This window comes from Microcebus murinus, chromosome 12 (assembly GCF_040939455.1).
Source record: "Microcebus murinus isolate Inina chromosome 12, M.murinus_Inina_mat1.0, whole genome shotgun sequence".
Taxonomy (NCBI): domain Eukaryota; kingdom Metazoa; phylum Chordata; class Mammalia; order Primates; family Cheirogaleidae; genus Microcebus; species Microcebus murinus.
Window position 1 is genome coordinate 25,197,685 of NC_134115.1, and position 24,985 is coordinate 25,222,669.

The window sequence follows — 24,985 nt, forward strand, 5'->3', positions numbered from 1 at the left end:
TCTAATAAATCTTTTCCCAAGACAAACCCTGATAATACAGTTAAGCACAACGGTCTCACTGGGAGCCATTCATTTTTGTTGTCTTACACAGCTAAAATTTTGTGGATGAATGATTATTCTGGTTTGTAAAAAATGAACAGATAACAACAGATTTTGCCTATTGAGCTGATTCAGCAAGTTGCAAACCTCTCTGCTTGCAAAAGATGGGTGAGTAGCTGTTTCCCTGTTTCGCTGGCAATGTTGATTCACACCTTGGAGTACGAAAGGGCATGTTTTAAAAATATGCTTACAAACAAGATAGACTAGAATGTTCTCTCAATGTCTGTTAAGTCCATATGTTCTACAGTCCCATTTAAGTCCAGTGTTACATTCTACCCCAAAACTACTGAATATACATTCCTCTTATCAGCATGAGACATTCTCCAGATTGATAATATGTTAGGTCATAAAACAGGTCTCAATAAATTCAAAAAACCCAAAATCATACCATGGATCTTCTCAGACTGCAGTGGAACAAAACTAGAAATCAATTCTAAGAGAAACACTGAAATTTACACAAAGTCATGGAAATTTAACAACCTGCTGCTGAACAATTATTGGGTTAATAATGAAATTAATATGAAAATCAAAAGATTCCTTGAACTGAATGACAAAGGGGACAGAAGCCATTAAAATCTATGGGATTCAGAAAAAGTAGTCCTAAAGGGAAATTCATAGCCTTAAATGACTACATCAAAAAGACAGGAAGATCGCAAATTAACAATGTAATGTCACATCTCGAGGAACTAGAAAAAGAAGAGCAAAACAAACCCAAAGACAGCAGAAGAAAAGAAATAACAAAGCTCAGAACAGAACTAAATGAAATGGAAACCCAAAAACAATACAAATGATCAATGAAACAAAAAGTTCTCTGAAAAGATAATCAAAATCAATAGACCTCTTGCTAGATTAACCAGGAATAGAAGAGAAAGACACAAATAAGCTCAATCAGAAATGAAAGAGGAGATATTACACTGAACTACAGAAATACAAAATATCATTTGTGAATACTACAAAAATCTCTATGTATGTGTACTAAAAACTTAGAGGAAATGGACAAATTCCTCCTTGAAACACACAACCTCCAAACACTCAAGCAGGAAGAAATAGAATTCCTAAACAGACCAGTAATGAGCAGTGAGATCAAAGCAGTAATAAAAAATCTCTCAACAGAAAAAGCACCAAACCAGATGGATTCACAGCAGAATTCTACCAGACCTGCAAAGAGGAGTTGGTACCCATGCTGCAGAAATTATTCCATAACATCAAGAAGAAGGAAACCTCCCCCAACTCATTCTATGAAGCCAGTATCACCCTGAGACCAAAGCCAGGAAAGGACATAACCAAAACAGAAAACTACAGACCAATATCCCTTATGAATATAGATGCAAAAATCCTCAATAAAATACTAGAAAACTGAATTCAACAGCACATCAAAAAAATAATCCACCATGATCTAGTGGGCTTCCTCCCAGAGATGCAAGAATAGTTCAACATATGTAAGTTAATAAATGTGATTGGCCACATAATCAGAAGCAAAAAAAAAAGAGGAGATATGATCTTCTCAATAGATACAGAAAAAGCATTTGACAACATTCAGGACCCTTTAATGATATTATAAAAATCCTCAACAAACTAGGCATAGAAGAAACATATGTCAAAAATAAATAAATAAATAAGTGCTGGAATTAGAGGATGGTGTTGCTCAATGGTCAGCTCTGCAATTTACTGGCTATTTCAGCTTAGTCAAATCAGACTCTGCTGAGCCTTATTTTTTTTTTTTATCTATAGGAATAACTATACCTATTCAACCCAGAGTAGAAGATTGATGGGAGGAAAAAATTGACCTGTGTAAGGAGAAGAACAACATAAAAAGGTAGAAGATACTTTTTTTTTTTTTTTTTTTGTAAAGATACCATCTCTCTATTGCCTAGGCTGGTCTCAAACTCTTGGCCTCAAGTGATCCTCACACCTCGGCTTCCCAAAGTGCTGGGATTACAGGCATGAGCCACCATGCCTGGCCTGGTGGAAGATATCTTTTGAACTAGAAAATCTAGGTTTAAATAGGTCCTCTGGTCAAATGACCTTGGGCAGTTCATTTAGTATATCTGAGTTTTATTTCATTATTTGAAAGTGGTGAAATAAATACCTATTTTATAATGTTTAAAGGTTAAAAGTTATGTAATTTAAACTGATGCATGGAAGATGCTCAGTAAATATTAATTATTATTTGAAATCTAAATTATAACTACTGTGTTTGGGGACTATCCTGTGGCCTCAAATCCTCCCATGCTGGCTTTGTTTCTTCAGTAAGCCTATGAATTATGATTCTAATAAAATGATTAGTGTTTGTTATATACTTTTCACATGCCAGACATGTTCTAAGTGATTTGTATGTATTTATTCATTTAGTCCTCACTCAAATGTGTTACATCTCTATGAGAGATGGAAAACAGGAGAACAGTGCAGTTGAGCAATTTGTTGGTGGTTGTGTAATTACATATATGGTGGATTTGAACCTACACACTATGGCTTGAGAGTTCATTGGAGTACATGGCCTCTGAAGAGTAACTGAAAAAATCTGAGCAATTGAACATGCAAAAACATTCTTTCCCAGTGACCATGGAGACTAAAGGACAAACACAGAAATGATACTTATGAGGCCTCAGTAACGTAAATGTATGACTGACTTACTCCAACCAAAGTAATACAATCAAAAGAATAGAAAATATCTTAGATTTTTGGGAATGTGGCATTACTTTATCCAATGGAAAGTTATATTTGAGGTCTCTGCTTACACTTGGACAGGTTGACAAATATCTTGGATATGGGGTTTCCAATAAGATCTTTTTCAAATCCTGAAAGAGCTTAAAAACTAAATATGAGAGTTGGTTTTTTTTGTTGTTGTTGTTGTTGTTTGTTTGTTTGTTTGTTTGTTTTTTCTAGAGGAACCAATGAGTCAGGTTGAGGACACAAAGTATGTCACAGACCACTGTAAAGAGCTCCTACTCAGGGGGACCATGAATTTTTTCCCTCTTTGCCCCTTAGTCAGAGGGCCTCCAATGGTGAGGCAAAAGGCTGATTCACGTGTGCACAGTTAAACAAAAGAATGAGGACCTTACATGAAATGTTTTCACTCTACTCCCAAACTAGTTCAAAAAATCAGCTAAAGGGTGAATTTTTCATAGCCCCAATAACTGTGCTAGGTTTTCTACAACGCCTTTAAGTAGGGTATTATAAATATATTTCAGACAGGGGGAAAAAAGTGAACTGCAGTATTATCAGTTCCCCACTGAAATTCTTCCCCATACTCTAATTCCTACGATTTGGTCCAACAATCCCATTACTGGACATCTACCCAAAAGAACAAAAGACATTCTATAAAAAAGACATCTGCACTAGAATGTTTATAGCAGTGCAATTCATAATTGCAAAGATGTGGAAATAACCCAAGTGCCCATCAATACATGAGTGGATTAATGAAATGTGGTATATGTGTACCCTGAAGTTCTACTCAGCCACAAAAAACAATGGTGATCTAGCACCTCTTGTATTATTTTGGAGAAATTTTCATATGCACATATTTTGCTCTATTGACAAGGAGTAGCTCTGTACATGGAATATTTTATACCTATATAAAATATAGCTATGAGAGCTATATCTCAATAAAAACATATCATGAGGATAACTTTGGTATCCTTCCTAATTCCTTTCATTTTTCCACTGCTTTTCACATTATTTCCCACATATTAGATGTTTACTCACCCAGTTTGCTCACCTTCCCTAGGAGGTCATCTTCAGCTATAAAATATTGTCATTGCTAAAACTCCATTCAAAAGTTCTCTGTCCAGTGGCCATTTTTACTTGAGATCCTAACCTTTGTTCAATGACAGTGCAAAACCAACAGGCTCAAACTCCTCTAAGACAATACAGGACCAGAGCACATCTCCCCAGCTCTGCCAAGGATCATTCCTTTGGAATCCCAGAATTTAGTTCATAATCCAGTCACAGCGCCTCCGGTCCTTGACAAAGCACCCAGATGAGAAAGAGGAACATGGTATGTTATTCATATAAATCATTTTCTCCCAGAGTGAAACCATAGGGAATGTCTGAATGTCTGATTTCAAACCTTTTTGACCTGCAAAAGAGCATTTTCTATGGTTCAGTCCACCTCATAATGTCCTAGCTTGAGCACTGCAGCGAAGTCAGAAGACCTGAGCCTTTGACCTGCCTCTGTGCTGTACTGGTGGACAATGTCCAGCAAATCATTTCATATCTTTGAGCTTCAGCTTCCCCATCTGTAAAAAGGAGAGTAACTACCTTGATCTCTTGCTAAGTTTTTGAGGAGAACAAATGCATACTTGTAATCACCATTCGGAAAGAGTAAAGTGGTGGAAGGAAAGAAGGAATAATTATTTGCGGTTATTTTTCATAACATGTTAGCCTGTTTAAAATAGTTAAACCTCCGTAAGGAGTGGAGTTAACAATGGGAGAATTTAGATGACCTTAGAGATGCCTGTCAACCTGCAATGTCAGCTTTATGTCACTGCTCCTCTTTCTTCTTTTGGTTCCATATTACTATAATATTTAAAAAACCAAAACCTATGGGACTTTTATGATATATGTCATATGAAATTTCAATTTTGCTATTTATAGTGATACGGAAAAGAAAGAAGTAGAGTAAGTGGAATATAGATCTCCAACTACTAAAATAAACCTATAAGTGAATGCAACTCAAGCAAAAAAAAAAATTTGTTAATAAATAAAAATCACTGATTAGAATATATGTAACCACTGGACATTAAGGTTGTATATAAATTCTAGATTTCTAGAATTATAGAGGAGACAGAAATTTAATACATTCAATGTAATCATTCTTTGGGAGGAGATTCTATTGGGAATTAAATTTCACATAGGAGTGTTTTGTCCTGGTTTAGTCTGTCCATAGGCATCAGGTGGTCTGGGAACCAACTAAAATTATGTGGAACAGAGTTAATATGTAAAAAAGTCTATACATATTTTTTCCTGGGGAGGGATTCAATTGTTTTCATTAGATTCTTAAGGGGATCCTTATCCCACAAAAGGGGAAGAACCATTTATATGACACTAACATCTTGGTTTAACAAAACCAATTAAAAAAAAAGTATGCCTTTTTTTATACCTGTTGAACTGTTAAAATTATCGATGCTTAGTAGTCTTTTAATTTTGAAAGCCTGGAAAATTAACAGTTTAAAAATTAAACAAAAACAAAACTTAAACTATGTTCTGGTCATTAGAACAAGCTTCTTAAAAAATGTCTTTTAGATATTGTTTCTCCAATTTATCTCTAATTACCATAATATTTTGTCCCATAGCCTATCTTCCCCTTTTCTTGTCTTTTTATTATTTTGTTCCTTTTTTATTTTCTTTCTTTTTTTTTTTTTGTTCTTGCTGGTTGTTTACACACACTGTTTTTAGAGGATGACTACAAACATTGATGATGATGGAAGGAGTGATGACAACACATTTAGCTTCAGCTGGAAGGTGTTCACCAGCTGCGACTACCTAACTGGCAATCCTGAAACAGCAGACAACTAATTTCATTCTATCACAATGAATTTCAAGGTAAAGACACAAACTTAAAAAGCCTGTTATTTGTATTTTTAAGAGTAAAATAGGAGGTTTTCCATATGGCCTAGTGAGTGAAGTATCTTGATAATTATAATAGAAGAAAGATTAACTCATCATTTCTGCTTACTGAGATAGGGCTTGGTTCTGATTATGACTAGAAAAATATCCAATGAACCATAAAAACACTATTATCCCTTAAGGACTTTTATTCTTTACATTTGGTAATAAAGTAATGTTACTTGATTGAATCAGGAGACCATCAATCATAAGAATCAGATATTTTAAATAATAGAACAGTGCTCCCTTATTATTTACAGGAATGAGTTAGCACAATATTTAAAATAACTCTAAAACATTACTTTGTAGTTTTAAAAAAATTGTGCTGGAAGAAAATATCTTTATGAGTAAAGGCAATCCTGGTATTAGATCAGAGTTTGCAAAAATTCTTTCTTCTTTCTCTCACTTGCCATCATTTGTTAACAATGTTCACCTGATTTGTGAAATCCCAGGTTTAGTTTACATTGTCATTCCTCACATTCTGATGTTTACAAAAATAATTCCTGAGTTCATGATACTTTTTGTACCTAAGATATTCTCTTTTTTTTTTTTTTGCCTGAATACAGGAAGCTATAACAGAAGAAAGAGCAGCCCAAATAGGAGAAATGTTCACTTTATCAGATTCCTGAGGTTTCTTGCTAACTTTTTCATGTTTCTAACACTTGGAAGGAGTAGATACCTCATCTTTTGGGCTATGAAGCGATCCCAGGAATTTGTCCAGAAAATTCATTTCTGCATGCTTTCTATGTGCTTAGAATCTGACATTCTTATCTGTGGCTTATGCTTCTATAACAGAATATTAAATAAGTTTACTCTTTACCTATCCCCCATCTTGCCTCATTTGGAGTCAGTTGTCACTTAGTGTTTTTGAGCCAGTGATGTTTCTGTCCTCACCAGTGAAGGAATGTCCTCTGCAGCTCCTCCCCCTCTGTCTCATGCCCTCTACTCTCTGGACATGTCCTGCATTCAGGACTGTTTTCAAAATTCCAGGCTAGATCCTCTGTCTGGCTCTCTGACTCCAAGATGGTACCTTGTATGAGGTCATCCCTGTCCCCCTCACTGCAAGTGCCTCCCCAACGAGCCAGAGGCAGTTAGGTAATGCTCTTCAGTGAGCACAGTGAGGTAATGCTGTGCATCCGATGCTGCTGTGTTGCCTCCATTCTCTGCTATGAGGTATTCAGCTGGCTCGGTTTCATTTCTATTTCCCCGGCCTGATTCAGCTCCTCTGAGACACATATAAAAATGGCCATTTCTTTCTTAGACCATCGCTTGGCTTTTGTTTGCCTTTTGTGCCTTGCTGCTTTCCTCTTAAGTGGTGGAAAATTTGACTGCAAATATGAAGTCAATATAACATGATCTGGATGCATAAAAGGTATAATTAAATGACTGTAATTTATTATTTATTGAGTGTTGACTCAATAAATGATAAGTTTATTGAGTACTTTGTGCTCTTGGGTTAGTACAGAGTACAGGAAAAAGTTAAGTTCCTGTTTTAGGTCATAGAAAAAGAATTTTCCCCCATGTTACCTTTGGAAGGCTCTTTGAAAGAAAGCTCAGAATCAAAATAAGTTTTAAAACATTAATGTTGGATGAAGGATCTTTAATGTGGATCCTATTATCATTGATCCATCAAATGCATAGCTGACACAAGTGAGTGCCTACCAGGTGCAAACTATTATGAGTGGGTCTCTGTGCTAGGTGATAATAAAACAGAGATGTAGAAGTTGTACACCTACAGAGAAACTAGGCCTGCAGGCTAGACTCAGCCAACAGGTATTTTTTTGGTTTGCTCTGCCCAATGTTGTTGTTGCTTGTTTTTGTATTTTTTATGAACTAATATTTAAACACAGGGAGATTTTACATAAAATGTGTGAATTTCTTGCTTTCCTTGACATATTGGAAAGCCTGGCAACATTAGAGCCATATTCCCACTAGGGAGAAATTGGCTAGAGTTGAGAAACCACTGCCCTCTGCAGTCAAAATATTCACATTCCTTGTGTCACCTCACTTTGGAAAATGGGCTTAAGCTCAATCCAGGATAATATAAGTGGTGCTAGCTCGCTGTCGTTTCTTAGAATTGAGTAATATTCCATTGTAAACATATACCAAATTTTAATTACCCACTCATGAATTGATGGACACTTGGGTTGTTTCCACGTCCTTGCTATAGTGAATTGTGCTGCCATAAACATTCGGTTTGCAGATGTCTTTGACACAAGATCAGAATAATGGGCTCCATATATACTCACCATCAAATTGGTACTAACTGATTAACACTATGGTGCTCAAAGGGTGGTGGTGTTCACCAGGGATTCAGGGGTGAGAGAGGTAGACCCACATCTGTGAGATGTAGTGAGAATTGTGGAGGGGAAGGGCATACCTCTAACCCTTGCTAGGGAGAGGCAAAGATATAAAATGTAACCAAAATGTTAAGAAAAAAAGAAAAACAAACATTTCTCGGGTGTAGGGCACATGGGAGGGGGGAAGAAGGGATGGGTATATACATACATAGTGAGTGTGAAGTACACCATCTGGGGGATGGACACGCTTGAAGCTCTGCCTCGAGGGGGGTGGGGAGGGCAATGGCAATGTGTGTAACCTTAACGATTGTACCCCCATAATATTTTGAAATTAAAAAAAAAGAATATTCACGTTCCAGTTCTTCACACTCTTCACCACTCTTTTGTCTTGCAAGCTCCCAATATCAATAAAGGGTGTAAAAGGTAAATGCTATATGGGGAAGCAATTGCTATGGGACTTTGGGTGGGGGAGACAAAAGTAGGGGGAGAGAAAGCTATGCTTCAGTAGAAATGCAGACATTATGGAGGAGGAGGCATTTGAGTAGAGTCTTGAAAGATGATCAGGATTTCAAGAGATGGAAGGAGTTCCTAGTGGAGGGACAAGTGTAAACAGGGCCCCAAAGCTAAAAATTATGGGTGATGCAGGTGTAGATGCAGAAAATTAAAACAAAGCTGTTTGGGAGCAGAAAGGGCTGATGGGAATGTTTCTCTGCTACTCTGCTGGACTCGCTGGACTTGACAATATGGGTGTAAAAAGTAACTGTCATGAAGGGAAGGAGAATCTGAGATGGGCAGAGAAGATACTTGAGAATTATTTCAGACATGAAAGAGAAAAACATGGACTTTCTGCCATATACATACACACAAAAAAGCATATTTTTTTCCAGAATACAAAAATAATGCCAGCTCAATGTAAAAAATTTGGAAAAAATAAATATGAAAATAAAAATCACAGGCAATCTCCATCACCAATGAGATTATGTGGATTATTTACATCAAATAGTACTAGCATTATTTATATGTAGATAAACAAGTACTACATATTTATGTATAGTATTATAGATTTTTATAAATATATATACATGTATATATTTACATATGTATGTATGTGTGTAGATAGATAGATAGATAGATATAGACTGGTTATATTCTTTTTTTTACCTAACAATGAGCATTTCCCAATGCTATTAACTGTTGTTTTATATCATGCTTTTTAATGATTCTATAATATTTTACATATGTGTGTATTATAATTAATTGGTTTTTAATTTCTTATCCAATTGTGTCTAATTTTTTATGATAATAAATATTGTGATGACATTTAATTGCATCCATGTAAATACATATCTTCATTGAAAAATCATAGTGGTATGCACAAATTATTTCCCTAGGATAAATTTCTCTGAAGTGGAATTGCTCAGTCACAGAGAAGGTGGCTTTTAAAAAGCCTATTCATTGTTATTACAACCACCTCTATAAAACCTAAGCTCTGCAGGCTCCAGCATCAGATTCGGAGATCCATAGAATGCTAAAGTGGGGTGGAGTTTTGACATAATCAGTGATAATGCTTGTATTTTATATATGAAGAATTGAGTCTTTAAATTGAAATGAGGTTCTTAAGTTTATGTACCTGAAGGAGAATAAATAAAGACAATTTGAAGCACGCTTCTGGACAAAAATATTATGTTCGATATAGTGAATTGTATACTGGTTCCATCTAAAGAAGTTGGGTTAAAAGTGATCCTGTATATTTTTCAAGTCATAAATTTATGGCCAAAGTATTATCAGAACAAATCTATGCAGATGAATTAAAGTGAGGAAATTACTGGCTAGGAGTAGGTTACTAGACCATGTAATCTAAGTTAATATTTCCCAAGGCTTGTCTGAGCATGATAGTGCTCAGAGTTTCTAAAGAGTTCATGGACTTGCAGGGAGTAGAATGGTTGCCCCCAGGAGAGATTTTAACTGCTCTAATGTGATACCTCTTTTAAACTCTTCAGGTGTTCATAGCAGTTCAGTGCAGAATGTCCTTACTTTCACTTTAATTTGCATTGACACCATCCTTACCATTTATCAATAAAACAAGTAAAGACTATCCAGGAAGAAATAGCTTTGAACGCAAGGTGGGGGATAAGGGCATGTTCACTCAACTCCAGCATCTTGTTTCTAGTTATATGTTTAAGGTGATCCTTGTTCAATTTATATAAATGGAAAATAGAGGAAATTTCTTGAGATCTGATAAAAGGGGCTCCAAATTATTTCTAAATAAGAGGCATATGATTGACAGACCATCCAAATGGATAACCAATTGTAATATATTATCTCATATTGTTATGTAGTATTTATGTATGAGAAACTCTACCATATACTCAAATGTTATTAAAGTCAACATTTATATGTAAAATCCATTTTGTGATGATTTGGCTGAATGATCAGAAAACCTTCATTTATATGCTTTATTTTGAAAAAGATATCATCATAGGTTTCTGTAATAATATTATAAAATGATGCAAGCGCATAATGTCTGCACTATAGCAGAATGTAAAGACAGTAGGGAACACATAGTGATTGAGAAGATGAGTTTTGGACATTGCTTCAACACTGCCTCATTGGGTACCTTCTGGCCAGTCTTGTCACCTCATTTTTCCCTCATTTTCTCAGTTAATCAGATGTAAGTAATTTATCTGACATGCATGTGTAACCAGAGTAATAAAGAGAATTAAATAAAAGAAGCTTTCATTTGCTTTGATCTCCTTGGAAGAAAAGCATTTAAAAAGGCTGAGGTATTGCAATGATTTTTAACTGACAGTAACGGGATCAGGTCTAGATAAAGGTCTGAGTGAGCCAAACTGATCAGTGATTCATGAATGAAGCTAAGACCAGCATTAAGTTCAGATTACACTCTGGCAGGACCTGTTTTTCTAGGTTACGGCTCTTGAGACATGTGTTCAAAATACCTTTGTGATATTTATTTTGAAACTTATTTATCTGTAGATGCATGCACAAATAATATGTGTGTACACATCTATGTACACAATGCGCATACACAGATAGGTACAAATGTATGTGGTCTAGGTTTTGAATTATATGCATAATTACATTTTAGAATCTATTAGGTTATGTAGAAATGAAACTCAGCCCTCAAATTAGTGGCTTACAAAAAGAATATGTCCAATGTGGATTGGGGGAGAGCTCTGCTCTTAGAATTTACTCTTGCCTGAGAAACCCAGACTGATGGAATAAGAGCTATATGGAACATTGCTAGTCACCGTAGTAGAGAGAGTAGAGAATGAAAAACCACACAGGGGTTTTAAAGTTGCTACCCAGCAGTGAGACACCTCATTTCAATTCATATTTTATTGGCCAAAACAAGTTATGGCCATCCCACGTGCAGAAGGAGGCAAGCATAATCATCCACAAGTGTATTACATCATAAGCATTGTCATTTTGGGATGTGATCTAGTGTTCTGCAATTCTGAGACATCAGCTGCTCACTTGTTGGGAGTTCCATCTTCTCTCTTGCTGTCCTGTAACAAAGGTACACTGTGTTACTTTAAAATCTATCCTTCAATGAGAAAAAATAGTTTTCTTCACACAAATTCTTTGATCAATTCACTATGATAAAATATCATTCAGTTCTGTTGTCTGGAATCCTAACACCAAGACGACCCAAACTGTGGCCAGATTCCACTTTTCAAAGGAATGAATTAACTTTAGGTTGTCATAAGTTCAATTATTACAGAAACTAATTTCTTCTTCTAAATCCAAAATGTCTCTTTAATGTACCAAATTTACATTGGATTGGTTAAACAACTACTCTACGTACCCAGGGAGTACAAAATTCTAATCCTAACTAGAAATGTAGAGGGCTTATTTATAGGTGAGACATCTTAAAAGATAGGACTCCATATACATTGATAAAATAAATGCACATGTATCTTCCTTTCGGTTTTGGACTCATAAATTGCTATTCATATTGCTTTATGGTGCTAACAAATTTTCTCATCCCAGAAAATTGAAACTTTGTTGAAATAATCACTTCAGCCATTAAGTAAAAGTGACCTCACTTAACTGGTTCCCACTTAAAAGTGGTATTTTAAGATACTTTTAAAATGTCAGATGCACAAAGCAGAGGATTTCTGGGACAAGTTAAAGTAAGAAAGTAAGCAGATAAATTTAAGTGGATGTGTGGAATTTTCACCTCAAAAACACATAAGCTAGCTCTAAATTATCAACCAAACATAGTATTAAATATATTATTGAGTGTAACTGCAGCTTTGCAATCAGTTTTAAAGCACAAAAGCCATAAAGACAAAATGCTCAGCATCAGAAAAAAAATTTATTTTAATATTTTTCTCTTTAATTAAGCAAAAATTAATTATCCATGACAAAATTAATTAATCCAAATGTGCAATTTATTTGAATAGAATCAGTGATTTTAGGGTCAATTATTTTTAAAAAGTTATATTAATGGATATGTTAATGAATTATATGACTATCAGGGAAAATTAAGTTTATTTTAGAATTAGAAGAAGGAAGTAAAACAATTGGAATGCATTGTTTACTCTGGTATAGTTTAAATTTACTAATGACAGTAGATACAGTTAGTTAACAGCATCCTTTCTAAGAAGGCATTATGTTTGCAATACCTATAATAATGAGGGAAATGGTAAAATGTATGTAGAAGATGGAAATAGATCAGTCAGGTTTACTTATAAAAAGGGTTTGTGTGACTGAAAACAGTAACATATTTTCTGCCTTCTGAAAAGAAGCGTGGTGTGAAATAAACAGGTGTGGTGTGGCTTTGTTATGGAGTAAAGACTCAGAATTGAGCAGAGCTCTGCTCTCTTCTAGGATGGGCTCCTTCTTTGCTCCCAGCCTCCCCGGCATCAATATCCTTCGACTCCACACATCCATGTACTTCCAGTGCTGGGCCGTCATGTGTTGCAATGTTCCCGAGGCCAGGGTCTTCAAAGCTTCCAGATCAAACAATTTCTACCTGGGCATGCTGCTGCTCATCCTCTTCCTGTCCACCATGCCTGTCTTGTACATGATCGTGTCCCTCCCGCCATCCTTTGATTGTGGCCCCTTCAGGTCTCTTGCCTTTGAAATTTGACTAAGGCATGGTGTTTCATCAGGGGTCGAGGTGGGAATGGCTGCTCATTGCAGAAGCTCATTTTTTTGTCAAACAGTGGCATTTTTGGTCAGTAGAAATGAGATCTTTTGGGTATTCAGGCTCATTATGTACATGGAGATTCTTAGGCAAGTTCCATCTATTAGTATTTTCTCATTTTGGAATCACAAAAGAGAAAACAATTTATGCTGCTGCAGGCTCTGCCTGGGTGAATAAGGATGATGAATCCGAGCTGTTTCCATCTTGGGGGATAGCTAAGAGCAAGGTTTGATGACACCAGTCTGGACGTGAGAGTTTTCCCAAGGCTGCGCCATCACGTCCGGACGTAGCCAGCTATTGCTGCTTCTCCTGTGAACCACCACCTTACAAGGAAACACAAAGGAGAACGTCCCACACTTTACCCAGGAAATGGAATCATTGTAAATAATGAGTTACTGTAAAGAGGATCACACAATTTTTGATCCCAAATGCTACATGCTGGTAAAAAAAAAAATAAAGATGGTCCTCATATATATTCTCCCCAAGTATCATTCAAGTGACCAATCAGGAGTCAATAAGGCTCTTCGATCCAAGTTGGAGATGTGCTTTTCTGCAATTCTCTATGACAGCGTTCTTCCCATGGCACGCGTCAGAAAGCAAAGGCCCTAGGATCCAGAGGATGAGATTTCATTCCCTAAAGGATTTTGGAAATGAATCTACCACAAGTCCCTCCAAGGATCTCTGCAGGATAAGGCACTGACCAGCATGCGTTTGAGCTGTTTCTCCTTTCCCGTGAAGGAAATGAGAATGTGCAAGGCCATGTGAATGACAAGCAAGATGCTCGAAGGACCACATACAATTTCCCCTTCGTGCCATCAAACCCAAGTTATGTAATTAAAGTCAAAAGGTTCATTGCCCACAGACTAAGTATAAAAGAGGCATTTTCAATCTAATAGTCTGAGTTATTGCTTTCCCAGAAAAGAAAGAAAATATTAAGCCAACTGATAAAGCAATTCGAGCTGGAGTTCTGTCATACCCAAGCAACTGATGTTGACAAGCTCTTTTCATTTCATTGTATGTGTGTGTATGTGTGAGTATGTGTGTGTGTTTCCAAGTGGGCTGAAATAAATAATGTGGACAAGGACATCTGGAGACTAAATATGACATTACTGTATTGAAGGAGACATTTGTCTTAATAAATCTCTAATAAAGCTCAGAATACAAAGTTCAAGAGATATGCAGTTCAAAGATTTTAATTAATTGCAAATTACCTCCACAACATAATATCCAGGATAAATTTTAGGTGTGCATTTAACTTTTTAATTGCAAGTTAATCTTTTTCAGTAAAATGTGGCAAAGGACCTTACCTATCTATAACAGAAACCACACAGAGTAAACATGGAGGTGGGAGGTGGTTACACAGACACATTCAGATTTGAAACACCATTGTTAGACACAATGGCTGTACATGTTTAGCCTTTTAAGCCCTAATGCCTCTGGTTTTCCTTATATCATGCACTGAGGTACTCTAATTTTACTGAACAAAAAAAATGAGTTTGTATCTAAGGCATAGCATCTGATTTTGACCAAGAGTTTCCTAATAGGCAAACTTAAGCAAAATTACTACATATCTATCACTAGTTTGAAATTAAGAAGTACTGGGAAAGGGATATCTCTATGCCATCTATAAAGTTTAGTTTCCTCTCAGTTTCTTCATTTTGGGGATAAAGAATGTTTACTTTGTTGATTTGTCTGGAATTAAAAGTTTGAAAGGTTTGTTCTGCCCTAGAAATGAGGTGAGAAAATATGCATTAGTAGGAGCGTCATGGCTTGCCATCATTCTGAATTCTGAGTCTGAGGTGGTTTGCCTCACCTGCCCAATGCAGGTTGTCTGACCCTATTTGGCTCTTGGGCGAGCAGCAAACTGGCAAATATAAAGTTGAAGTAGGTTAGTAGAGTCATCACAGTGACAGCCAGTTGCTCTCCAGTGGAGGAATGTTTTCAGATGAGGTGGCTACGGTACATTTAGCAAAGCAATGTGATGAGATATTCAAGTTTGTCCTGATTTTATAAGACCTGGCTAGAGAGGCTGAATTTTCCAAGAAATTATTCCAATAAACTAGTAAGTGAATTTCTCTTAAATAGTTGGACAATTTAAAATGTATTTCTTTAATATCCAGATGAAGACAATTCTAATTGTTCTATCACATTTCCTGATACTTGATGTTCCCCTATCTATGGTAATAATTCTGAACAATTTGTAGTTCTCCAGTTTCTTACACACCTCCCTGCTTACATAATGGCAATTTTATTTTGCATGTATTTTTATCTCACTGCAAAGGTTACATGTGTTTATCCTAGAAAACCTGGAAATTGTAGAAATATTTTTACACCAAAACAAACATTGCCCATAACTGCAAAGACCTGAAATAACAACTGTCAACATTTTGGCATTTCATATTCTGGTTTTCCTTTTATACATATTTTTTATAACTGAGATCCTACACTAGGTACAGGGTTTTTTTGTTGTTGTTTGTTTGTTTGTTTTCTTTTCTGAGACAGAGTCTCATTCTGTTGCCCAGGCTAGAGTGCTGTGGCACCAGCCTAGCTCACAGCAACCTCAGACTCCTGGGCTCAGGTGATCCCACTGCCTCAGCCTCCCAAGTAGCTGGGACTACAGGCACATGCCACCATACCCAGCTAATTTTTTTCTATATATTTTACGTTGTCTAGCTAATTTCTTTTGATTTTTTAGTAGAAATGGGGACTCGCTCTTGCTCAGGCTGGTCTCGAACTCCTGAGCTCAAAAGATCCTCCCACCTCGGCCTCCCGGAGTGCTAGGATTACAGGCCTGAGCCACTGCACCTGGCCTATGTACAGGTTTTTATAACGCTTTAAAAGTCTAGGGAGAGGAAATGATATAAATTGTAACCAAAATGTTTGTACCCTCATAATACCCTGAAATGAAAAAAAAAAAAAGTTAACATTATATTATGACACTACTTTTGCAATTATATTTTATGTGCCTGAGTTTTTTTGTTTGTTCGTTTGGTTAGTTGGGTTTTGTTGTTGTTGTTTGTTTTGAGACAGGGACTCCTCTGTTGCCTGGGATAGAAGTGCAGTAGTGTCATCATAGCTCACTGCAACCTCAAACTCTGGGCTCCAGTCATATTCCTGCCTCAGCCTTCCGAGTAGCTGGGACTACAGGCGAGTGCCACCACACCCAGATAATTTTTGTATTAATAATTTTTGTAGAAATAGAATCTCACTCTTGCTCAGGATGGTCTCAAACTGCTGAACTCAAGGGGTCCTCCTGCCTCAACCTCCCAAAGTGCTAGGATTACAGGATTGAGCCACCACACCCAGCTGCTGTATCTGCTTTTCTTAATAGTTTAGCTGACTTCTAGAAACTGGCGACAGAGTGTTTTCAAGTTATGAGTCCAGGACACAGTAACACACTGGTTGATAATTTTAATTATTCATAATTAATGAATAATGATTCATTGTGCACCAAGCACTAGAGGAGATGTAGGGGTAAATCCATGTCCCAAGCATTGATTCTAGTCCTGTGGAGCTTACAGCCCAGCAGGGAAGACACCTCATAAACTCTCCTAATCTAGAGTGGATGCAACTTGGCCTACAGCAGATCTACGATGAAGTGCAGCTGTGTATCACTTGAATGTATAGTCACAGGTACCTGGAAAGGACTTGAAATGCACACTTTGGCTAACATGGCAGGAGAAGGGATTGCCAGGGATTTGTAGTTGCTTCTATCAATGTGGAAAACATTGGGCGCGGAGAGGCGTGGGCTGGGGCCCCACGTGATGCCGGGCCGCGTGTTGGAATGCTGCCAGGCCGGCCTGCTGCTGCCTGTTTCCGGCAGCTGCTGCTTGCGTGATCCTGATTGGGTAATTTTTGAGTCCCACTGTTGTTGATTGAATGTTAAAGCTTGTAGTTGATTGGATGCTTTTTGAGCCCTACTAAGGGTATAAAAGCAGGAGGAGAATAAGGAAGGGGGGGTCAGAAGATCAGAAGACACGAAGGGAACTGTAACACTTGCTGGGTTGAGCCTGCTGTGGAGGAATAAAGACTGTTCTCTGACTCTTCGTGTGCCACTTGGTTCTTTCCCCGGTCAAGAGCTGTAACACTAGCTATACACGTGCTGCAACACTATAATTTGTGTATAATTTGGAGATCTGGACTCCTTTTGTTGGTAAGAGGCCTAATCTGGAAAAGGTCCTCAAGAATCTCCCAGGACTCTAACAGCTTTGCATTGCTTCACACTGGATGATGACAAGAGTTTTGTGGGTTAGGATTCTTTCATAAAATTCAAGCCCCACCTGACTCTGACCACATTTTTCATCTATAACCTGAGATGCTAGAGAAGGAAGGATGGATTATCTTTCCTGATCTTTTTACCCACCTCCTTCCCCTGTATTTCGTATGGCTGGCGTGGAGGTATTTGGATGATTACAATGAATTAATGATGAAGGAATGTTATTGGAATAAATTGATATAATCTTATATTTAAGTCTCTAAGCTTCATTCCCCCTTATGTATCACAGGTCTTGCAAATTTGTGTGTAGATTAATTTGTGAAGCAAAATTTACGTCTCTGTAGTCCAAAGACTCCTGAAAAAATATTTGGAATCATTCTTTGTGGAAAGATAGTATGAGTTAGATCAAGAGAAAAAAGACATCTGATCTGGGACTTGTGGGTCATCTTTATTTAGCAGTTGAAAATGTTTAAAGATTAAAAAACAAAGGCAAAACTGAACATTATATTAGATGTTACAGCAATCTTTATTCTGATGATACACACACTTTGGTGAAACCCAATCCAAAATCTTCTCAGAAAATTGCATCTTTTCATAGTAGAATCAACATGCATATACAGAAAAATAACTTGGCATATGCATATTATGATACAATTCTGGATATTCTATAGCAAATTAAGACATCTTGCTCTCATTTTTCTAGTTTATAGAAACACTACTTCTTACATTAATCGGTCTTAGCAGGGTGGCTAAGCTGGTCTTCATTAGAGCCCATCCAGGAGAAGAAACACTGAGGGAATGAGCTCATCAGTTGTGTGGTTACCTATTAACATCTCTGATGAAGGAGGTCTGGTGGAAAATGAGGTGGAATCTATTGGGTGGAAAGAGATATTAGATTATTTGTGGATTTTATTCTGGTAGGTCATTTCTTGTGCTCATTTCCAAGGCTAATTAGAAACTGAGTACACTGTTTACTCAGCCCAAAAACAGCATTCTCCTGTAAGAATGGAGGCAGATATATGAGCTACTTACAAACTATATTTCAATCAAAATCTTAGAAATACAATTGTTTAAAATCTTCTCCTAAAGCTGTGATTAATTTCCTAACTGCTTTGACTATATGTCCATGCAGTTCCATTCCTCATATCTAATCCATATGTCGACAAAGTATGAGGTCAAAGTATCAGGAGTTGTAGCTTAAACATCAGATTCCTAAACTGAAATAGTACCTGTGCAGTATTTAAGGAAGATTTCTAGTTTTCTTGCTGTAACCATGGTTTTTCCATATGTTCTTAATAAACTCCACCCCCCGACCCCCCCACACACACATTTTTTTCCAGTGGCAAAAATAGAATGTTTGAAGTCATTGGAGAGACACTGGAGCATGATTTCCCAAGCTTGATGGTGAAGATCTTGATACAGGTTTCTAACCCCAGACTGGTCATTGTTGTCGTTTTGGTGATGGCGTATGTGCTTTCTCTACTCATAGAAAGGGCCTTTGTAATGTTCTTCCTGGCTTCTTTTAAGTTTCATCTTTTCCAGCTCTCTCTACTCATAGAAAGGGCCTTTGCAATGTTCTTCCTGGCTTCTTTTGTTTGATCAACCCTCACTGGAGGGTTGCGCTGTAACCTAACCAAATTCAATGCTGATTACATGGTGGTGAGAGGCTAAAATTCATGAACCATATTCTGATCCCATTGGATGTAATTCACAGCCAAATGCATCTGCCTTTGCTTCTTGTATTATAAGATTTGTTCCCAAGTAACCAAAATAATTATCTGTAAACAACTAAAGCAAGGGACCCATAAATGCTAAATACTAAATCTAATCAGCATAGTGAGCTTCCCTCCAAACCCGGCCCCCATTTCTGGTTCCATAAAACAGACGGCTGTGAATATACAGAAATAATGGGCCTCTAAGTTATTATTCACCTTGGGGGCCCTGTAGGCTATATTTTAGGACCAAGGTTTTAAAAGCTCTAAAAATAGCCCGGTCCTTGTTCTTAGACGGGTGTTGAAAACTGTGTGTCCGTGGTAATAGAATCAGAGGACAGGAAGGTCTTGGGAAGTTCCTATAGTTCCTTCAAAGTCAGAAGTGATTTCCAAAAGGAAACTTGGCAGGAGACTTTTGTTCCCATATAACTTTCATTGGCCTCTGACTCTTGGCCACCATGGATAAACCTATATTCTAAGCAAAAATATGTTCTTGCTGTGGAAGAGCCAAAAACAGTGTCCTGACCTTTTTTTTTTTTTTTTAACCCCGAGCACCTCCTGAACAGAAAGTCTGGAATTGGCAGGGCTCTCAGTCAAGGAGGACAAGTAGCAAACCAGCCCCAGGGATGCTTCAGGAACAGAGCTGATGCAGAGGGCTGGATTATTCTAAATAAGGGTCAAGCGAGGAAATCTCAGGTAGGAAACTCCCAGTGGTTTGCAGGAAAGGAGCTGGGATTCTGACCCCGTTATTGCTGCCATCACAGTCATTGTCACAGTCACAAGCTGTGTGAGGTAGTGAGGACCAGAGTTAGCCTCCTCATTTTACAAGTTAAGAAACTGACTTACAGAAGAGAAGTGATTTTCCCCGGCTGAGGGAGATAGTAAAATGGTAAGAGTCAGATTTAAAGTAGATCCTCTGACAGTAAATCTGAGCCTCACTCTTTCACACCACGGTGTCTTCTAGAGGGTGAGCTAATAACCTGTAGGGATAATTAGACAGTGAATCAGCTTACTATTGTATATTACAGACCCTTGATCAAGGGTGGTAGTGAGAATTCCACAGTAAATCTCTGGCGCAGATGTGCTAGTAAATGACCTGCCAAATGCAGTGTGTTGCACCAGATGGCCTTTGATTTTCTTTTCTTTTCCTTTTTTTTTTTTTTTTTTTTGTTGAGACAGAGTCTCACTTTGTTGCCCAGTCTAGAGTGCCGTGGCATCAGCCTAGCTCACAGCAACCTCAAACTCTTGGGCTCAAGAAATTCTACTGCCTTAGCCTCCCAAGTAGTGGGGAGGCATGTGCCACCATGCCAGGCTAATTTTTTCTATATATTTTTAGTTGGCCAATTAATTTATTTCTATCTTTAGTAGAGTTGGGGCCCTTGCTCAGGCTGGTCTCGAACTCCTGAGCTCAAATGATCCACCTGCCTTGGCCTCTCAGAGTGCTAGGATTATAGGTGTGAGCCACCACGCTCGGCCTCTGAAGTGATTTTCTTTCTCCACGTTTTCATGATACCTCGGCTTCTGAAAACAGGTTAATCAGTAGCCTGTGGCCTTTGAGAGTCAAGGCCCTTTAGTGATACAAATGAGATCTTGTTTAAAAAACACACACATAATATGAATGTCAGATTTAGTTACAATACTCTCCATTTATTGAGAGACACATTTGTTTTTAAGCAAAGAAGCAACCTGGTCACATTGCCACTATCTGAAGATTTAATAAACTGTTGCAAGAGTGTAGGAAAGGAACTAACACTGCCTTTGTGGTAGGCACTATCTATACATTGACTCCTTCAATTCCTACAACAACCTTGAGCAGCTGGCTTCATAAGTCCTATCATTAATAGCACATTGAAGATCTGCCCCAAATCAAGTAACTAATAAGGGAATTCAAACTCATGTGTTCTATCCCAATTCCTATTCCCTCCACTCATTTGCACCACCAGACAGGGTCAGTTCAGGGTCAGTGGGAATGTAGGGAGGGTTGGAAGCCACTTGTCGGGGATGGTCTAGACTCAGGGTCGGCATACTTTTCTCAGAGGGCCAGATAGCGACATTTTAGGCCAAGAGGAAGAATTGAGACTCTTAGGTAAGTATTAATATAACCATTTAAAGATGTAAAAACCTTTCTTAGTTATGGGCTGTACCACACAGTCTGGGACCCAGGTGTGGCCGGGGCCCCAGTTTGGCGGCCCTTGATGGGGACAGCTGGGAGCAAAGCTGGCAGCCAGCGAGGGTCAAATAGGTGTCCTGAAAGGCCGGTGTTAGCTCTGAGGTTCTGGTTGAAAATTTCAATTTATTACTGATGTGATTTATAAAAACCTGAGCTCTCATTTTCTACTTTATGGGCCCAGGCAATTGGCTTGGCTTTTTTATTACCTTTAATTAGAGAATATTACAAGCATTTTGAATTTCCCCAATGGATCATACTAAATCAGCTTGGACCAATTTTTTAGTATCTGAGGAGAGTTCAGGTTAGTTTCCTGCAGGCAGTTCCATTGCTTCGGAGACTAGAAAATGATTTTTGACAAATAATTATTTATGGTGTATTTAAGGCAGAAAAACGTGATGAATAGAGATTTCCAGAATCAGAAATGACTTGTAAGATTTTTCAGTTCATCTTCCAAATCCAGGAACTGTTTAAGAAAATCTGTATAATACATGCACTTACACCTACACTTATGCGTACACACATATTGAGCACTTATTGCATGCCAGACAGTGCCCTGGATGCTTTTGTGTGTAGATTTTCCTTCAAACTCCTGTCACTCAGATAAGAGATAAACAAACCACGATAAATGCTATCAATAATTATGTTGCTAGCACCAGATGGCTCATAAGGGATATTATCTGGCATGTTGTGGAGTAGAGGAAATGTGTTCAATATCCAGTTATTTGCAACCAACTGTAAAATCAGTTACATTTTTATTTTTACTGTGTTTTTTTCTTTGTTTGTTTGTTCATTTTGCCTTAAGTGAAGGTACGCATATTTGTGTTTGCAGAATTGTCTGGCTAGAATTTACTCTTTCTAGAATGTAAATGTCATTTAAAATCCAAGAATATTCCTTAACAAAGTGTTTTCTTTTTGAGGGAGGAGAAATGCAAACAATAAATCCAATGGAAAAAAATCCATGTTAATGAATTATGCCTGTAAGGATTATATTCTTAGTCGTAAAGGCCAAAGGATGGGATTTAAGGCACAAAGTCATTTTCCTTTTTATTCCCTAAGCATCTGTAGATTTTTCAATTCTCGTGGATGCCATGCTATCAATTTAAAATGTTACTTTCAATCATAATCAAAATCAATGTTAGTATATTTCCAAGAAGAAGAAGCAGCTAATATTAGGCAGTGTGTACAGTGGACAGAGCCCCAGACTGTGGATTAGGCGTCTTGGGGCCCAACTTGCCAGTTCCATCCCTGTGTCACGCTGAGGATGCCTCTTTCCCTTTCTGGGCCTCAGTTTTTATCTACAAAATAAGAGATTTAGAGTAGAAAATACCTTAACATCCATTCCTAGGCTAACACTCCATGGTTTAGTAATGTACATTTAATGTAAATTTAAGAAGGAACTTGAAAAACTGAAAAATATCATAAATTTATTTTATATTTTTTAAATCAGTTTGACCACCAATTGTCTCAATGCTGCTGCCAAGGGCCAGAAGGCAGCAAATCTGAATCTAAAAAAAAAAGATGAAAATGATGGGATACAATTTATTTCATAGAAATATTGTCTTTATTAATGATAAGTAACAGAAAATACCAGGAAGTCTCATTTCTTCTCCTCTCCTGTTTTTTATTTTATTTTATTTTATTTTATTACCATGTAGCAAGCTTTGGAGAACAAAATGCAAAACAAGAAAATGGCAGCTGCACGAGCAGGTTGGAGAAGTTTGCAATTTTTATTTTTATACAAACATTGTGCTCTTCCTGTTTGTTTTTTCTCTAAATGGAGTATTGGGTGGTGATTGGCATTGTTGCCCTAAGCAAGTCATTCTACAATCCTTTCCCCTCCATCTTTTTAGCCCTTCTAAGGCATCAATCACATCCAACGGGGTTGGCTGCTTTCCAGTGGGAGGATAAAAATAGAAAGAAAAATTCAGTAATGTAAACTTAACAGTGATTTAAAAAAAGTGATCTTGAAAGTTGACAGATGAAGATGAAGACATCCATATAGTTATATACAAATAACAGATACAAATACAGCATCTCTCTTGCCCAGTTTGACTATCTTTATACTTGGAAGGATACGCTGAGAAGATCCTAAAGGGACCCTCTGAGAGCTTACCATCATTGATTGCCAGAAGCCTTTTCTAATCCATTAAACTTTCATTTTTTCTTTTTTAGCCTCCTTAATTTTTAAAATATTAGAATAAACCAGACTCCTTTTTGCTAAAATTAATAATATATTTTGAGTTCCCCATGGAAAAGTGATACATAAGGACCTTAATAAAAATCTTTGCCAACTTTTCCCTCATTCCTAACTTTAAAACTCTTAACATTAGCAGGACTTTTTCTCCCTTGTAAGTAATAAAAAATTAGAGCAAATTGGTTTAATTAAAAAAGAGAAATGCATTAGTCCACACAAATGCAGGGGAGTGGTGTGTGCATGTGGCTTCAGGCCACTTTCTACCCTAAGTGCAGGACATGGTCAGGTCTGAGCCCATTTCTCTGTGCTCTCTCTCAAGACCAACCTCCTTTCATGCCGGCTGACCATCATGGCAGCAGAAATGGATGCAGCAACTTTCAACGCCGTGTCCTTAGACTGTAATACCCAGAGGAAGAGAGAATGTGATTTTCAGTAGCTCCCTTAGAAGAGCTTGAGAACTTTTTGGAAAATTCCCCAGTATCTCCTCCTTTTAGATTCACCCCAAATGGGTCATGAGTCCATCTCTGAACCAGTCCCTGCCTGGGCGTAGCATCATCAATGCTACTTGGCTAAGAAGAATCTCCATTTTATTCCAAATTAAGGGTTTGTTTCTGCATTACCACTTTCCCCCCTACCCTGTTTCCTTAACACTTTTTTTTTTACTAGTTTCTCTTTTCCTTCCTTCCTTCCTTCCTTCCTTCCTTCCTTCCTTCCTTCCTTCCTTCCTTCCTTCCTTCCTTTCTCCCTCCCTTGCCTTGCCTTGCCTTGCCTTGCCTTGCCTTGCCTTGCCTTGCCTTGCCTTGCCTTGCCTTTCCTTTCCTTTCCTTTCCTTTCCTTTCCTTTCCTTTCCTTTCCTTTCCTTTCCTTTCCTTTCCTTTCCTTTCCTTTCCTTTCCTTTCCTTTCCTTTCCTTTCCTTTCCTTTCCTTTCCTTTCCTTTCTTTCTATTTCAACATATTACGAGGGTACAAATGTTAAGGTTACATATATTGCCTATGCCCCCCTCCCCCCTCGAGTCAGAACTTCAAGTGTGACCATCCCCCAAATGTTGCACATCCCACTCATTATGGTTTTATATACCCATCCCCTCCTCCCCCCTCCCACCTGCCTGACGCCCGATACATGTTATTCCTATATGTCCACTTAGGTCTTGATCCGTTAATACCAATTTGCTGATGAGTACAGGTGGTACTTTTTTTTCCATTCTTGAGATACTTCACTTAGTAGAATGGGTTCTAGCTCTAGTCAGGAAAATACAAGAGGTGTTATGTCACCATTGTTCCTTAAAGCCGAATAGTACTCCGTGGTATACATATACCACATTTTATTAATCCACTCATGTATTGATGGGTACTTGGGTTGTTTCCACAACTTTGCAATTGTGAATTATGCTGCTATAAACATTCAAGTGAAGGTGTCTTTTTGGTAGAGTGTCATTTGATCTTTTGGGTAGATGCCTAGTAGTGGAATTGCTGGATCAAATGGTAGATCTACTTGTATCACTTTAAGATATCTC

At 37.6% G+C, this 24,985-nt stretch overlaps 1 protein-coding gene across 1 annotated transcript; it reads left to right on the plus strand.

Annotated features, from left to right (window-relative positions):
• Window positions 1-12,861: 12,861 nt before the first annotated feature.
• LOC105874781 (transmembrane channel-like protein 1) lies at window positions 12,862-24,021 on the plus strand. The gene is made up of 5 exons (XM_076008421.1): window positions 12,862-13,100; window positions 18,736-18,861; window positions 22,725-22,801; window positions 22,931-22,984; window positions 23,966-24,021. Exons 1-5 carry the CDS (start codon window positions 12,862-12,864, stop codon window positions 24,019-24,021), a joined length of 552 nt encoding a protein of 183 aa, XP_075864536.1.
• The last annotated feature ends 964 nt before the right edge of the window (window positions 24,022-24,985 follow it).